Source organism: Epargyreus clarus, unplaced genomic scaffold (genome assembly GCF_041222505.1).
Source record: "Epargyreus clarus isolate Ecla_fem2 unplaced genomic scaffold, WU_Ecla_fem_2.2 ptg000019l, whole genome shotgun sequence".
NCBI lineage: Eukaryota > Metazoa > Arthropoda > Insecta > Lepidoptera > Hesperiidae > Epargyreus > Epargyreus clarus.
In genome coordinates this window covers 3,768,776-3,786,467 of record NW_027332227.1, presented here as the reverse complement: position 1 = coordinate 3,786,467, position 17,692 = coordinate 3,768,776, and the positions used below count along the sequence as shown (strand labels likewise).

The 17,692-nt window shown below is 42.1% G+C and overlaps 1 protein-coding gene across 1 annotated transcript in view; it reads left to right on the top strand.

Annotated features, from left to right (window-relative positions):
- The window catches only part of LOC140750283 (uncharacterized), a 46,486-nt gene extending 28,841 nt beyond the window's left edge, over window positions 1–17,645 (top strand). The window contains exons 37-52 of the mRNA XM_073083728.1: window positions 72–196; window positions 1,608–1,664; window positions 3,175–3,525; window positions 3,749–3,907; window positions 3,982–5,100; window positions 5,271–5,330; window positions 5,470–5,560; window positions 5,647–5,747; window positions 5,826–11,690; window positions 11,992–12,210; window positions 12,596–12,751; window positions 13,075–13,213; window positions 13,431–13,731; window positions 14,413–14,542; window positions 15,210–15,392; window positions 15,764–17,645. Coding sequence (XP_072939829.1) covers window positions 72–196; window positions 1,608–1,664; window positions 3,175–3,525; window positions 3,749–3,907; window positions 3,982–5,100; window positions 5,271–5,330; window positions 5,470–5,560; window positions 5,647–5,747; window positions 5,826–11,690; window positions 11,992–12,210; window positions 12,596–12,751; window positions 13,075–13,213; window positions 13,431–13,731; window positions 14,413–14,542; window positions 15,210–15,392; window positions 15,764–15,856 — 9,149 coding nt within the window. The 3' untranslated portion in view covers window positions 15,857–17,645. The remainder of the gene's footprint in view (window positions 1–71; window positions 197–1,607; window positions 1,665–3,174; window positions 3,526–3,748; window positions 3,908–3,981; window positions 5,101–5,270; window positions 5,331–5,469; window positions 5,561–5,646; window positions 5,748–5,825; window positions 11,691–11,991; window positions 12,211–12,595; window positions 12,752–13,074; window positions 13,214–13,430; window positions 13,732–14,412; window positions 14,543–15,209; window positions 15,393–15,763) is intronic.
- The last annotated feature ends 47 nt before the right edge of the window (window positions 17,646–17,692 follow it).

Here is a 17,692-nt window from a genome sequence, read left to right as displayed (position 1 = left end):
TCGCCTTCGACATATTTATTTATGGTGACGATTGGTTGTAACACGTTAAAATTGCGTTCATCACGTGACAGCAGTGGGCGGTGCGGGCGCGGGCGGTGCGGCGGGCGGCGCGGCGGGCGCGAGCCGCGCGGCGCCGCCCCCGCCCTACCCGGGCACCCTGCGCGCGCCGCAGCCGCCGCCGCCGCCCTACCCACAGGTATGCACACTACACGCATTCGCGAACACGAACACACACACACAGACACACTTGTCATGCACATTACACGCACTCTCGCACACACAAACACAGACACACAGAGACACACTTGTCGTGCACGTTTCGTGTTATTGTAGACATACAGAAGAGACGCTGGCGAGTCATAAGGAAATATTTGTTGCTTTAAATTAGTCTCGCTATTTTCATATTTATTATTTAGACGAAAATTTAAAACAGAAAACAACACAATATTTTCTACACAATTTTAGAAATGACAAAGTACCTACACATACACAAATTCTGCTTTACATTATTATAACTTTACTATTAATAATTATCACAATAATCAAATTCAATTAATAGTTAAACAGCCAAATGAATATCTTGGAGGATTTTTGGGTACATTATCGTGCATGTAGTAACATTTTTTTTTATATCTAATTGTTATAACAGAACTTATTTTGTCATTTGAACGACAATACACATACATTGTCAAGATAAGTTCAACAGCTTTAAGTGTATGCTGTAACAGCGTAAGTTTACATTTAGCATCAATTATATGATTGGATAAAAAGTAAATAAAGATTCTTAAATGTAAACTTGTAAATATAATGTTCATAAGTCGCTTAAGTTTTGATGGCATTGCAATATAATGTGATTTGTTTGAAACGTAAACATACAACGTAAACATTGTTTGTTTGAAGGTGGTAGAACCCTTTGTGGTTCGACTCCGGCGGCACCACCGCCACACCTATTTCAACCTAATAACAGCAGTGTTAAGCGCTGCTGTGTTCCGGTTTGAAGGGTGTGGTAAGGGAGACAGACTTTTCCGAGGCGTTCCAGCTTAGTCCTCAGGGGTAGCGGCGCATCTGTGACCGACCTCAGGTAGGAATATCTAATCCTATCTGGGGTTGATTACAGATGTCCATGGGCGGCAGTAGCCACTTACCATCAGGTGGACTGCATGCTCGTCTGCTACTCTTATATTATAAAAAAAAAATCCAGAGCAATATTAATTTGACATTGCATTTGGTGGAGGCTGATAAGCAGCTGACGATCATTTTTGTTTTCCTAGAACAGTGCTTGTTTTATTCGTGACAAGCTTCGTAAACTAATATTGCATGGGTATATTGACTTTTTGTTGCCTCAAACATATACGTCATTTTCATTCTTCCCAATATTATCGAGAATTACAATTGTTTTAACCTTATTTTAATCAATCAATATTTTTCTCTTAATAAAATATGTCTTACTCAAGAGTTAGAAAGGCGTTAGTTGTAATTCTGATATATTGGGAATGGGTGAGAGTGTGTGGTACGAGGCGTACAGCGCACATTCCGTACGTCGGTAGCGTACGCGATGTCCGCGGCTACAGGGTGGTGTGTTGCATGTGGGTGATTGGGGGCCACAGGCGCCGTATGACGACGCGTGGCCCGAGTGGCTGCGCCGCCGCCCGCTGCTGCTGCAGGTCAGCGACCTCCCTCCCCACACCGCGACCCCTCCCCTTCCCCCTCCCCAGTTAGTACCCAATCCTATATACCCTGTTTAACGTACTAACATCACTGAATTGTTACTGTTTATTCGCTACTTATTCGTACTATTGTCTGTCTAGTTTACGATGATACTGTCCTGTCTCGATACTGTACCGCACCTATATAATATGCGGGCTTTTACTGATTATTTATATTTTAAACTGTTCCTTCGATTTCATTCTGGATTTCTAAGAACTCAGTTGCACACACGTCTATAGTGTATATTATTATAAAACATATTTTTTTAAATAAAGGTTACAAAACTTATTGTTTTTTAATTTTGTTGATTGAATTCGTAAATTTTATTAGGTCAATAATTAATTTATTTTACTATAATTAATGTAACATTTTTATTAATTGAGATTTTAATGAAATGTTTGACACTATTATAGAAACTTAGAAACAATTAACTTATATGATAAATAAATATTAAAATGATGAGTTTCTGTTTAGTTCCCTGCTGTCTTCCATCTTGTCTGTAACTCCTCAACTCCTTCCCTCTAGTATCTAGATGAGTCTCCCACAGATAGAGGGCCTTGTCACCGCTAATCACCTTACGCTAGAGCTTCTTACTTCGCTTGCTCGCCGCACGCATGCCTACTGACTAACCTAAGTTCCTTTTCAGCATATTTCCTAACACTACACTAACCTAGTTAAGGAACATTTTACTAGCACTGACATAAAATTTAACTATAATCAAGTCATTATAAAACTGAATTAATAGCATCAGAATAATCCCAGTTGTCTCAAACTGCCTATCTCATCTTTGTTCCATGATTGATTATAATTGTTTAATCAAATTTATCGTTGGTTACAAGTTTCAAATGTTTTATCGCTCACTTCTTAACTAACTGCAATCATTTCTGCAGCGTGTATATTAAAAGTTACACAAACAGACTTACACATTCTTTTTTTCTTCTTATATTCTTAAAGTATTTATTTGCCATAGAAGCGTATACAGTTTTAGATCAATTTTTGGCACCATATCGTAGTTTCACAAATTTAGTACAGATTATGTAATATTTAATGAAAATTGCACAAATCTCTTTTTAGTTCATGTCTATTTGAATACAGTTAGTTTGTTATAGATAGAATTATCGTAGTGCAACCCATATTTTATATACTATGGTATATTATATTAAATTGAGTTTTTTCTTTGTCACAATATACAAAACCGCGTAGAAGTTTTGTAAATTATATTTTTTTTCGTAATCACAAATTTCTCCAAGAACATTCCGTCGATCGAACATCGCATATAATCTATCCATTGCCGGAGATGAGATGGGTACTTAAATAAATGAATTAAATCAAATGGCGCTTATCGGATGGGGCCGATAACGTCAAATATAAACGTGGTTAAGAGAGATCAATGTGGGGCCGTAGTGGGACATTGCGGGGCGCGGGGCTCAGCGCAGGTAGAGATCTAACCATGAGCACGTAAAGCAGGAGCAACCGTTGCTTCTGGAGGAGCTGTTGGAGCAGGAGAAGCGCGAGCAGGAGCGCGAGGGCGGCGAGTGGGTGTCGGGCGCGGGCGCGGCGGGCGCGGGCGGGGGCGGCGCGGGGGCGGGCGGGCCGGCGCCGGGGCTGGCGGCCGCCGCGCCGCCGCCGCCCGCCGTGCCGCTGTTCGCCGGCGCGCCGCCCGCGCAGCCGCCCGCGCCGCCCGACCGCCCGCTCACCGAGGCCGACCACCACGCGCGCCTGCTGTACGAGCAGTGGCTCCAGCAGTACAACGCGTTCGCCGCCGACCAGCTGCGCTACTACGAGGCCGAAGTCCAGAAGCTCCGCAAGATCCGCAAGGTGAGCCCGCTGTAGTGCGCTTTTGTGTTCGTGTGCTTCGTAGTGGCCTCGTAGCCTCCTCCGAGTCCTCGCCCGGTGTGTTTCTCTTTCAGGTTTCTCGGCGCGCTCGTGATATACGTGGGGTCCTCGTTCTAACTGAATGTTATCGTTTACTAACCGGGAACGTAGGGTCGCTCCCTATCCCTGCCCTTATCGCTTTACACGTTAAATTTTAATATTCCAGTCGCTGAATAGCAAGCAACGTCAGCTACGAAAATCTGGGAACGAATTGACTCCTAATGACGCCGCGGAGTTGCAGCGCGTCTCGACGGAACAGCAGGCGCTGCAGAAACACTTGGAAGCTGCTAGAAAACAAGCAAGACAGCACAGCGTGCTCATGCAGGTTTGTAGAGGTTCATCTATGATTAAAAAATAAAATAAAAAAAAGTCATAAAATAATTGAAACTTTCTTTTTAGGAATACGATACAAAGCAACGTCAGCAAAACCCACAACTGGCTCAACAAACCGTTGTAAACCAACAACAGATCACTACGAATCAAACCGTTTTTGCGCAAAATCAAAATATCGGGCAAACACAATTGCAACAGCAAACCATAAACAGGCCGATGCAAATTGGACTCCAAAGCACAACAATCCAGCAATCACAAACGCTCATTCGGACGCAACAGACCGTCCTCGGCGGCGACGGCCAACCTCTCACCCAGCAGAGGATCGGGCTGGTGACGTCGCCCCTGAACACGCAGGGGAGGACGATCCTGCAGGGCAGTCGCACGCTGGTGATCGAGCAGGCGGGCGCGCCGCAGCCGCAGCTGGTGCGGCAGCTGTCCGGCGTGCAGGAGCGCGCGCAGGCGGTGGGCGGCATGGTGCAGTTCTCGCAGCAGCAGCTGGCGGCGGCGCGGGGTGCCCTGCCCACTGCCCCGCGGGCGGCCGGCGCGCGCCCCGCCATGTCGCCGCTGCACGTGCAGTCGCCGCACTCGCAGTCGCCGCTGCACTCGCTCGCGCCGCAGTCGCCGCTGCACCACCTCACCTCGCCGATGCAGTCGCCGCTGCACTCGCAGCAGTCGCCGCTCCACCACACGTCCCAGTCGCCGCTGCACCCCTCCACGCAGTCGCCGCTGCACACCCAGCAGTCGCCGCTCCACTCGCAGCAGTCGCCGATGCACGCTCAGCAGCAGTCGATGCCGCAGCAGAGCCCCATGCACCCGCAGCAGAGTCCGATGCATCCGCAGCAGAGCCCGATGCATCCGCAACAGTCGCCGATTCACCAGCAATCTCAAATGCACGCCCAGAATCAGATGTCGACTCAGCACTCGCCGATGCATCCGCAGCAAAATTCGATGCACCAACAGAGCCCGATGCATCCACAGCAGAGTCCGATGCATTCCCAACAGAGTCCTATGCATCCTCAGCAGAGTCCAATGCACTCGCAGCAATCGCCCATGCACTTACAGCAGTCGCCGATGCACACGCAGCAGTCGCCGATGCAATCATCAATGTCGCCTCAACACTTTCTACAACAATTACAAGCACAAAGAACTAGTCCCCAGCTGCCAACGCCAAGCCGTAGTCCGCAGGTTTGTTATTATATTGCTTCTATTCAGCTGCCTTGCAAGATGATTTTGTGTGATAATTTTAAAAAGATAAGATATTCAGACTCCCTGTGGCAAAAGAGCTAAATAAAATATTTTTATTCGAATATTACTATGTATATTAATTTTACTATATTGTATATTTTCTGTTTTAGATTTACCAACAATCGCAAATACAAAGTCCTGTCGCATCACATTCACCGCAATTGCAAAGTGTAAGTTTCTATATTTATACATGTACCACATCGAATGTCGTAACTGCATAAAAATATAATAATGCATAATTATATATAATACTGCATAACTTAAATAAAAAACTTTCCATAATTAATAACGTATCTCTTTGAATTCCAGAATGATTTTAACGTGGGAAGATTTTCTAGACCTGCCCCTGGTTGTTCACCATTACCGACACGATTTGCGAGACCACCTCACCATCAGCAAGGTATTATTATACTATTGCATACTTAAATGATGGCTTTATTTATGAATGTCCAATAAAAATATTTAAAAAAATCCTGTTATTTTAAGGTATGAGAGTTGGTGTACCTTTTGGAGGTCGTCAACAAACTTCACCACTCGGCAGTCCACAGCCAATGCCTTCGCCGGGAAATACTGCGAATGAAATGGCAGTAAGTAATATGTTCATATTAAGTTTTTCTTACGGGTTTCGTACGTAACGTTACTAACTTTCTATAATTTAATTGCAGCGCCAGCAAATGCTTCAACGTCAACAATACAGCCCCATGGGAGGAGCCCCTGCCTCCCCCTCGTTATCAAGATCTCCGCACGTGGCGCGCACCCCCACCCCATCAGCATCACCCGCCGCATCACCGGCCCCACATCACGACCACGGCGGTGGTGCCCATCATCACCACATGGCGCCTATACCTCCAGGGTATAGATACTTCAAACCCGGTCTGTTCGGCGGGGCTCCAGTTTGGCCCAGTAAAGACGATGATCGCCAACGACCCGTACATATTAATAAAGTGTCTATAATAAAAAGTCGAACTCCACCTCGACCGAGGTATTCAGGGAAAACTGCCGCGCCCGCTATGGAGAGCCGCGTTGAAGAGTTAGGAGAATCAAGCGAAACGAGGAAGTATGTATTATATTCAACAGATACTGTTGACTACGCTTCAGCCTCGGATGACTCTGCGCGGATGAGTTTCGCCAAAGACGACGATGACGACGATATCGATGAATACGTGGACCATCTTGATGATGATGACATAGTAGTGGTTGAACCGGGTATTATATCTCCCGAGGAACGTATAGCCACTGAGGAAGATTTTGAGGAGCTTATTGATAGTGGCAAACCCGAAGACGAGGTGGAAGAGGAGACTCCACCAGACAAACCAACAAAAAGAACGGAAACTACAACAAAAACTGTCGCTGTTATAAGTTTAGCTACAGCGAAGCAGCCCTCCGCTAATGTACAACAGTATAAAATAGTAAATTCTTCCCAAAGTTCAGCACTCTCGCGGCTTCCAGTTCTAAGCGCTACAGTCTTAGCTCCCCACGCTAATACAAAAATACTAAACGAAGTTTCGCAGGCTACTGTGGCTTCCGTGTCCATTGCTAATCAAACTATTTCGGTGCCCGTTTTAAAGAGTCTGGCTGTACCCATCGCGAACATGGCGGGCCATGCTAGTGGCTTGGGTAAATCACAGATTAAAAAGTTACCTTTGAACATAAGTAATTCACCATTGAGCGTAAATATGTCTACGCAGTCTCTTTCGAAGCCAATCAGCTCGGTTATAAGCGTAATATCTTCGAACGTACCTAAAGTTGCCAATCTAAATCCGGTGATCACTCTTGCAACTTCAAATGCGTCTGGTACATCTCGCGTACCAGTGTCAATATTGAACCAACATCAAGTCAAACAGAAAATTGTAAAGACGATCGAAAAGCCTATGGGGTTATCTCTGTCTAACCCTAAACTATCTAGTTTGTCCGTCACACATGACGCTACATTGCCGGCCAAGATCTTCCAAGATGAAGCCGCCTCGCCCGATAGTACTGTTGCATCAGAAAGCGGGAACGACATACAAAGTCAAATTACATCTACCGCTCAACATTTGCTAATGATGAGTTCTCAAAGCTCACTGCAAAAGGAACAAAAGATGCCACCTATATTGAAGGAAAGCAATAAAGATATAGACATAGAAACTGAGATAAGTCAACAGACAGAGTTGCCACATTCTTTGTGTATAACTGAGAGAACGCCGTTGATCTTAGGCAAAGCAGATATTAAGAGCCCTGATCCTATACCTGAAAAAATTCCTGATAATATCATGGAAGGTGATGATGAAGACAAACCGGAAGACACGATGCCAAATAACTTATTACTTTCTTATAATAAACCTCTTCATGACACGTCGGTACAAAACCAGCCTAAGGAGAGCAGCGCCGAAGAGAATGTGGTCAAAACGATAAAAGCGATTGCCAACCAAACTAAAGAAATGGTTATAGATTCAAACATGCAAATAACATCAGACATGGCACAAGAATCTGTTCAGATTTCTATCCCCTCACCAACTCCGTCTCAAGAGAGATATCTGAACGACATAACGATGCGAGAGCACTCTGAAGCTGTGGAGGGCAACCAAAAGCATGTAGAATCATTTGAAGATATGCTATGCATGCTTAAGGGAATCACCGACGATGGTAAACCTTATACTATGAAACAGCCGCCCAAACAACCCCCAGTACCAACTACTTCGAGTGCAAACCAAAATATAAATACACCTTTAAAACCCGAAACTAAAGAAATTCAGGAGCAACCTTCCTTCCCAAAAAGGGACCCAGACAGATTGGGGTTACAGTCGGCAACAATACCACAATTGTCGCCGCTATCCCAACCAGCCGAGCTAACGTCTAACATGGCCAACGTTTCTCAACAGTTGCGGACTATTATGTCGTCGTTGAATACAAGCACTGCAAAAGTTGAATCTCAAACCGTCACTAGGAAAATTAGTGATGCGACTACTCCAACTCAAGTGAACTTTGAGAATTTATTGCCGTCGTCAAAAGTGGAGGTAGCGATCTCGAGGCCATCACCTATACAAAGGGTTGAAAAACCGGTAACATCTGCTCAGAACATGGATTGTATGCCTATAAGTGCGGCTCAAGTAGTGGGCTCTCGCGTAAATACATTGTCTACTATGGGCCAGATAAGAAAATCTCCAACAGTATCACCAATAAATTCTCCAGTGGGACTTCAAAACACTATAATGAAATCACCGGCGCAGTCACCTCTAATAACTAATCAACCGTTTAACCCTAACGAAGATCTAAACACAACTTCGGTGGCGTCACAAATAATCCAAATGCCTGCTCTCTCAAAAATACACAGCAATCCTTCCACGCCGTCGTCAATGATGCATTCAAGTAATACAATAACTACAAGTGTAAGTTTTCAGAAGAATTCTTCGTTGCCCACAAGTATATTGGGTCACACACTACTTCAGCCTGCGAGACAAACGAATCTGCCATTCAATTCACAAAATATAAGTTCTAGTCAACCTCCTGCTTTAGTAATGACTTCGCGACCAATTATAGGCAACAAAGAGCCAGCTCCAAATGTTACAGTGCGCACGCACAATATAGTCACATCGGCCATGAGTCAAATGCAAGCTAAGCCTGCCCCTCAAGCCATTAACTTTATTACTACTTCAAAACTTTTGCACACGCAATTAACTTCACCGCTGAAACGATCTAAGTCGACCGATGAGCCCAAAAGTGAAGTTATCGTTGGTCACATCCAACCAACGAAGCGGCACAGCGTAGAGTCAGTCATAGTAAAATCTGAACCCATGGAAACCGATGAACCTAATGCGGCAACAGCTACGTCTGATACGTCAGGAAATAAAGTGTTGCCACAACAGGGCAACAATGCTAATCAAAGAAATGATGAATCTCAAAATGTTCTTTTGAAACAACTACTGCAGACCACGACAACGGCAGCAAATGTAGTACCTCAACGAACCATGACTATACAAAGAACTGCTCCGGCCCTTGGGGCTATACCATCATTGGAAGCTCAGCTAGCGAGGCCCTCAATACCGCCACCCACATTAAGCTTAACACAAGAAGTAGAAATACCTAAAAATTCCCCACGACATATCACGCATACGACTGTTAATTCTCCATTTACTAGTCGTCCTATACAAACAACGCTACCAGCTTCATCTATTTCCCCAATGATACAAACTTCAACTCAATCTCTCATGGACGTGCGTAAACCCCCACTGAAAATATTGAACAAGGAAGAAACAACACCTGTACCTGAATGTTCGCCCAAAACAATGCCAATGTATCCGATGAACATAGTAGAAAATCAGCAGATACAGCAAGCTATAAAAAAGGAAGTCGCCCCACCACAACAGAGCCCTGTGCATCGGCCTTTTACACCGATGGATGTCAAAAAAGAATTACTGGACGAAAGCTCACAGCAATCCGCAACCTCCGGTGTCTCCACGGCCTCCGATCAAGGTAAACTAGATCATCCAATGAAAGAAGAATTTCCGGAAAACGTAAGTATGGACAACACGTCAGAAACAAATGCGCCAGAAACGCCCTCTGAAGCCAAGAAGCGCAAACGGCGCGAATACCAACAGAAGAAACGAAAGCAGATGCAGATGAATATGAAAGCTGCTGCTGAAAATAACATAAACGCAGCAAACGCCAAAAAACGACCTCGCAAGGGATCCAGATACGAAGAAGACTATGATACATTTATTGACAACTTAATGGCTCAGTTGAGATTACTTCCACCGATGCAGATACAAGAACCTGCTTTAACTACGAACTTTGCCGTTTGCCCTCTTTTTGGTTCCGGTGACTTAACAAAATTAAAAAATAAAGATTATGACATTTTAAAAGGAGACTTGGTAGGTGAATTTGGCAATGCAAAAATACCTAATGTGGGTGATTATTACAACACGAAACCATTCGGTGATGAAGAACCGTTGCCGGAGAAACCACCATCTTCTACGCAAAGAGGCTTTTACGACCAAGAGTTTCAACCAATCATGTTTGATGAAGACCCAGAAGATAAAAAGCTCGATTTCATCTGTAAAGAGCGTGACACCGATACGCCGGATACTATCGTTAGTTGTTCGAGTCCTGAAGGTTTTGACTTTGATCCCGCTGATCGGTTCCCCGGACTCAAACTCATTGACGACGAGGAAGAAGAAGACGATGAGGAATCTCCGTTGTCTGGCCGAGTTTCACCTATCATCCCACTCATTGCGCCCATTCCAATTAGAGTTAAGCCACTTTCGTTGTACCAACTGAAGGACGAAGAAGATAATCAGAAATCATTGAAGTCGATTGAAACTGACTCTCCTATTAAAACAAAGATGGAGGATTCACCAGGCAGCACGGAGAGCAACGAGAATGTAACCGTGACATTAACTCTTACGTCTGGTGCAGCGGAAGATATACTGGGCGTACTGAAGGAGCTCGCTGGCATTTTGCATATCCCACCACCGACGTCATATCAAATTATAGAACGAACAGCCACCCCGCCTTCTCATAAGCTCGGCCTTTACAGGTCAAAAGGTAAAGATGGCAAGGAAGGCACGCCAATCGACATTCAGAGCATTTTGAACGGTGCCGCAAAATTCTGTCGTCACTGTGACGTAGTAATATTAGATTCTGTTGTTAGAGCCAAAGCATCTGAATTCCCTCTACTTTCTGCCAACAAAGGAAATGCCGAAGAAATATTGTGTGATAGTGACTCGGAGTTATTTTTCTGTAGCACGCAATGCTACGAAAGGTTCGCGTGGCGGCCTACGAATATCATACTAGATGGCAAATCAAAGACTACTATCAAAGAAGACACCAAATCCGATATTGACACGAATATATCTAAAGACCGTGATGACTTCGATACTGCCTCTACGGAAAGTATGGAAACTGATGACTTAGACATAAAACCGGATATCAAAGATGAAAAAATGGATTTATCATTTATCGATTCCTTAGATAACGATGAATTGATGAAAGAAGTTGGGGACGATGTAAGTGCACTAGATGAAGACTTGAAAAGTGTAGAACAAGAAGATAAGAGTAATCAAAGCACTGAGCGTGAGAAGTTCAGAGGGATTCGTTACAAATCATGGTCCCCGGGTTGTATAGGGCCGCCTGTTAAGTACAAACGTCCCACCGATAGAGAGCTGACGGAACTAGTGTTCCGAACCGGAGTTGCTATTATGCCCGTTACGAATGAAGATAGTCGCAGATGTGAATTATGTGGTATACAAGGAGATGGGGTTGCAGACGGCGTGTCCAGGCTCCTTAACTGCGACGTTGACCGATGGGTGCATCTTAACTGTGCGCTCTGGTCCGAAGGAGTGTACGAAACTGTGAGTGGAGCATTGATGAATGTGGACACCGCTCTAGCGGCCGGTGTGAGTGCGACGTGCGCTGTTTGCAGAAGATTGGGCGCCACTGTGAGATGCTTCAAAGTACGGTGCGGAAGCGTTTACCATCTCGGCTGCGCAGTGAAGGACAACTGCGTGTTTTACAAGAACAAGACTGCTTTCTGTGCATCCCACGCTCCGAAAGTAAGTTCTTTGATTAAAAGTAAAACTGGCAAGTTATTACGACATATGTGATTTTATTTATTTTAATTTTACTATTTTTTTCAACTATAATAAAATAATTTTTTTTAAAGCTATTTACCATTAAAATATATATAATTATATATTTCTATTAAACATAAGCAGTGTTAATTATCAGTACATAAATTTATTTAAGTTAATTATACAGTACAGTACAGTTAAATTCCATAACACTTGCCATTTTTACCAATACTCATATTTCTTTATTGATACCAATGACAATTTACAATTTGTGATCCGTCAGAACGAAAAAGACAACGAGCTGACGACGCTGAGCGTGCAGCGGCGCGTGTACGTGTCGCGCGACGAGCAGCGGCAGGTGGCGTCCGTCATGCTGCACTCCGACACCAACCACCTCATACGCGTCGGCGGCCTCATCTTCCTCAGCCCCGGACACCTGTTGCCGCATCAGCTCGCGGCGTTCCACACCCCGAATTATATCTATCCTATTGGTTATAAGATTGTGAGTGTTGAGTTATGTTTTTTGTAGGGGCTATTTAAATTACTTGTGATATATTAATTTTAATAAAATCAATCTAATGCTGTTGATTTTCTTTTTAATCGCTTCTAATTTTATATATATTAGGGCATAGTTCGCCATGGCCAAGTGCGAATTGGTAGACTTCACATACCTTTGTAAACTTATTTTCGTTTGCAGATTCCTTTACCGTGTAAGCAATGGATACTTAATTTCTAAAACGCACATAACTTTGAAAAATCAGAGGTGCATGCCTAGGTTTTGAACCTGGAACCCCTCGATCAAGAGGCTGAGTTTCGTAACCACTAGGCTGTGACTGCTGTTATTAAATGTATGTACGTTTGTATGAAACATATGTTGTGTTATCCAGGTGCGTTTCTACTGGTCGATGTCGCGCGCGAACAGCCGCTGCCGCTACCTGTGCTGGATCTCGGAGGAGGGCGGGCGGCCGCGCTTCCACGTGCGCGCGCAGGACGAGTCCCGCCAGGAGATGTGCGCGCCCACGCCGCGCGCCGCCTGGGCCGCCGTTAGTATCATTTATATTTATTTTAATAGGAATTTTTTTTATTATATTTTTCTTACGAATGATATAATAGGTATCTACGTATTATATCATTCGTAAGAGAAATTTTTGAGGTATAATATTTACAACGTTTGTGTGAGCCATCTGTCTTGTAGAAGACTTGTCTATATTTATATCATCCTTTATAAAATTTGGTAAAAGTGTAATATTACGAATCTTAATTTGAAAGTTTTTTTTTTTATTACAGTTACAAATACCTGAATACTTTTAATTTTTATTGAACGTTAAATTCCGGAAAATATATACAACAATCATTTCTTCTATAGGTACTAGACTCAGTGGGAGCGTTGCGAGAGGGTCGTGGGGAAGACGGAGTTTTGAAACTGTGGCCGAACTATGTTACCGGGGAGGACTTGTTTGGACTTACAGAACCAGCTGTGGTTAGAGTACTTGAAAGTTTACCAGGTATGTTCTAAAACTTTATTAATATTACTATACATTATATAATTGTATGTGTTTTTGTATACAAAGATTATTCATGTGTATTTGTGTGTGTACAAATATGTTTATCTGTGTGGTACTAAATTTATTAAATAATAATAAAAATATGAATAGACTAGCGTGATGGCGTCGTGCAGTACTAATATGTCATTAACACTGATACCGTATCGCTCGTCGTCAGGTATCGAGACGCTGACCGACTACCGCTTCAAGTTCGGTCGTTCCGCGCTGCTCGAGGGCGGTCTCGCGGTGAACCCGTCGGGCTGCGCGCGGTGCGAGGCGCGGTGCGCGCGCACGTGGCGGCGGCCGGCGCGCTCGCTGCTGCCCGCCGGCGCCGCGCCCGCCGCGTCCGACGCCGCGCCCACCCACCCCGCGCACCCCGCGCACCCCGCCTCGCCCTACTCGAAACAGTTCGTGCACACGAAGAGCAGCCAGTACAAGAAGATGAAGCTCGAGTGGCGGAACAACGTCTATCTCGCCAGGTACGCCCCCCCGTCGGTATGTTTACCGAATTGCCCGCAACACGACAAGAAAATATATTTATAAAATTAAAAACCGATAGAAACGTAACTGTGTATATTGCAGAAGTAAAAGTCGTACAGGAAACAGAACATATTGTTTTCCGGAAGTCCACGCCTTTATGTCTGTCAGTTATCAAGTTAAAAAGGCAACGATAACGTTTTTACGTTTTACATTTCGTAACACTACCTTCATCTGACATACCGCAACGACATTTGCTAAATAACGCTTTCTACAATCGCAGCTTTAAATTAAGATTCCCTACATACATACGCCCACGCACAGAACCAGAACAGACTTCTAAATTTATCAATTAGATGTCAACCTGTTTTACTTTATGAGTCAGATATGATGACTCTGTGCCATGCAAATCACCGATTTCTTAAATAAACCCATATTGTGTCTTTATTGATAAGTTTTTACATACTTCATCACAACGTTAAAATAATTATTCAAATTAAAAATTGCCGGCCAACGAGTCTATTATGCGTTAATTGACTTACATAATTCCTAACAAATGCAAATCTCCGTCAAAAACATAGCCTAAAATACAAAATAAGCACACTTAATTTACAAATGTCCTGTTCCATATTTATCTTCACTTTAATTTTGTATGTCAATATTAATAAGAAGTATCATTTCAGGTCGAAAATTCAAGGCTTAGGTTTATACGCAGCACGAGACTTGGAGAAGCATACCATGGTCATCGAGTACATCGGAGAGATTATTCGCTCCGAATTATCGGAATTACGTGAAAAGAAATATGAAGCTAAGGTATGTACTGTTTAATTAACCATGAGAAGCTTAAGAATTTTGCAACACCAAAGTAATTTTAATAATTAGAAAAAGGTTAGAAAAGTTTTTAAGACTTATGAATTAATATTTTTGTCTGAATTGTGAGACCTCTTTTTACATGTTACATTTTTGAACGAAAAATCAACAATGAAAATTGGAATTGAATTTTAGAGACTATATAATATATTCTTATAGTGGATGTTAAAGTTTCGTTTATATTGATCGTATCATCCGCAGGAGATTGAAGACAATTTTTTTTTTATTCAATTTCGTATCTACCATACATGGACATGCTTATCAATAAGAATGTAAAGTTGAAAATATGATTATGTCAGACACGGCGTATGTTTCACGTTCAATGTCTGTAGATATAAATGAACCGTAAGCAATGGCGGCGTAAGACCTAAATTTTATGTGGGCAAAATGCATTTTGCGGGGCCCTCTACCACAATACAATTTTACCAGTAGCGGACTAATTACTTATTCGCCGACAAATACATATGTCAGTGATGGTTTCATTCCGGCGACCTTTTCTTTTTTGTTGACCACTTGAGGCGTGTGGCCCCCTGGGAGGGCGGTGACCCACGTCGCCCACGGCCTTACGCCGCCACTGACGGTAATATTAATATCTTACGTCGCGGTATAGAACCGCGGCATCTACATGTTCCGGCTGGACGAGCGGCGCGTGGTGGACGCCACGCTGAGCGGCGGGCTGGCGCGCTACATCAACCACTCGTGCCAGCCCAACTGCGTGGCCGAGGCCGTCGAGGTGGACCGCCATCTGCGCATCATCATCTTCGCCAAGCGGCGCATCGCGCGCGGGGAAGAGGTACCTCAGCTTTTTAGATTTTTTTAGAAGATTATGTGTGTAAAGCTAGGTTTAAAAGCTATCGTAACTTTTGCGCATGCATTATTACTGGTAATTCTATTATTCCGACTGTCACTCAATATGTCTTCAGAAGTGTTGAGAGTTATCAAATCGAGTGTACTAATTACTGTCTTAATTTTTATGGCATCAGCAACTGGTATAACGTTGTTGACATTCGATAGATATTGCGCTCAAAATGTAATTATGTATAATACTGCTATTTTTATATTAACGAATAGAAGTTTCTAAAGCATCTCTCTAATATAATCTTGATCTAGGGGAACGTTATAATAATTTATTTCCTATATAATATTTTATGAATATATTTCCAGCTGGCATACGACTACAAATTTGATATAGAAGACGACGCGCACAAAATAATGTGCATGTGCGGCGCGCCCAACTGCCGCAAGTGGATGAACTAGTTGGCTACCACAACCTCCTAATAATTATAGTAGTAAAGGCTATGAATGTTAGTTTTGTGTACCAAAGTGATTTTAAAACCTATAACATTAAGCAAATATTATTTTAATACTGTAATGGAATTCACTTTTATAAGCTAACGTGTGATCTAAAGTATCGATAAGACAATATCAAAAGTTTTACATAACAATCTCTGATTAACTGTTATTTTGTAATTCAATTTAGAAATCGAATATTAGAGGTGATTCAGACGTTCTTTGTATATAATATTAGATTCGAAAATCATTGTTGTTATTACATTTTAATGTTCTAGATGTGAATGTTTTGACATAAATATATTATTGTAGATTAAGTTTTAATTTAATTTTTTGATGTATTTTATGGATATCTGTGTCGCTGTTCTTTTCTATAAAAATATTATAATTTACTTTGTTATTCGCGGAAGCTTGTTTAGTTAGTATAGAAATATTCTCATTTCTAATTTCGATCAGTTCATAGAGAACAAGAAATATTGACCGGATATTATGTCATATTTCTTTTTATTTTCCGCATACAATCGAATTGAATATAGTATTTTATTATACTCTTTGATGGTCTCATCTAAGGTGAGATGTAGGTTAAGTTACCAAATACACGAGTCTGCATTTAGTATCGCGTAGCACGAGTCATTAGCGATATAGATACATGCCACATTGTGCCTGACCCGTTTTGTATGTAATGTATTCATATGTAGATTTAGAACTACGGAACACCACAGGGCGCCTTTGGTCGACTAAATGTATACTAAATTTTATTTTCCGTAGAAAGAGCGCACGACTTCATATTAGGTTTCTTTTTTATTTATAAATATACAGCATGTCAGATGACGATCGAACATATAGGTCGGGGACCAATAGTAAGTATATTTTTCTACTCTTATAGGAAATTCTTTGTCGCAACTTTAATAATCAAGTCTCATTTGCTATTTATTTAATACTCAATCATGAAATCCTATCTTTAATTCGTTTTAGTAATATATTTGAAGTCTTCTTTACCAGTGACCCACATTTTCTAAGATACCTTAATTTCTTTTAAAACAGTTGCCTAGTAGAATTAGTGCGCGGTGAGTAGGTAGCGTAATTTATATATAATAAATAGATTAGATGGTTTAGAAGTGGCCATCTTCACTATAAGGGTAGGCTGGACTAAATAGAATGTGGTCGAGTCGACTGATGTAGCAGAAATATTTTTAGATTTATGAAGTTGAAGCACTATGTGATATGGTTTCACGCCATTCAAGAGACTTCAAACTACCCGTAGCTTAACGTGACGACATATTTATAACTTATGTTGTTTCATACATTATTATAGATAATTATCACCAAAATTAAATATTTTAACTGACATTTGAGTAGTATTCGATGAATTATGGGGTGGAGTGCGTTACTTATTTATAAGTATAAAGTACCATAGAGTTATTTTATGAATCAGGTTTCCATTTATGACCGTTATATAATGCAATGTAATTTTAAGTGTTAAATGTGCAATATCATGTCAGACAGATTGTAAATAGTGTTTGAATCGCGGCTGAGAACAGGCGTTTTAATAATAATCATGTATTAGTTTTATGTTTCGATGCATTGTTCAGATTCAAGTGATATTACGTTGCTTTTCTATCGAATTATTTATTTAAAGCATTCCCATTCATTTATAATAAAATAAAGCTCTTTGTAAAAAATATTTCTTTACAAATATTCTATTCTTAATATTTTATCGCATTATTTTCCTTTCATTAAAATTTATAATAAGTAACAGTTTTTTATTTATTAACCACCTAAAATTTCCGTTATTAAACAGGA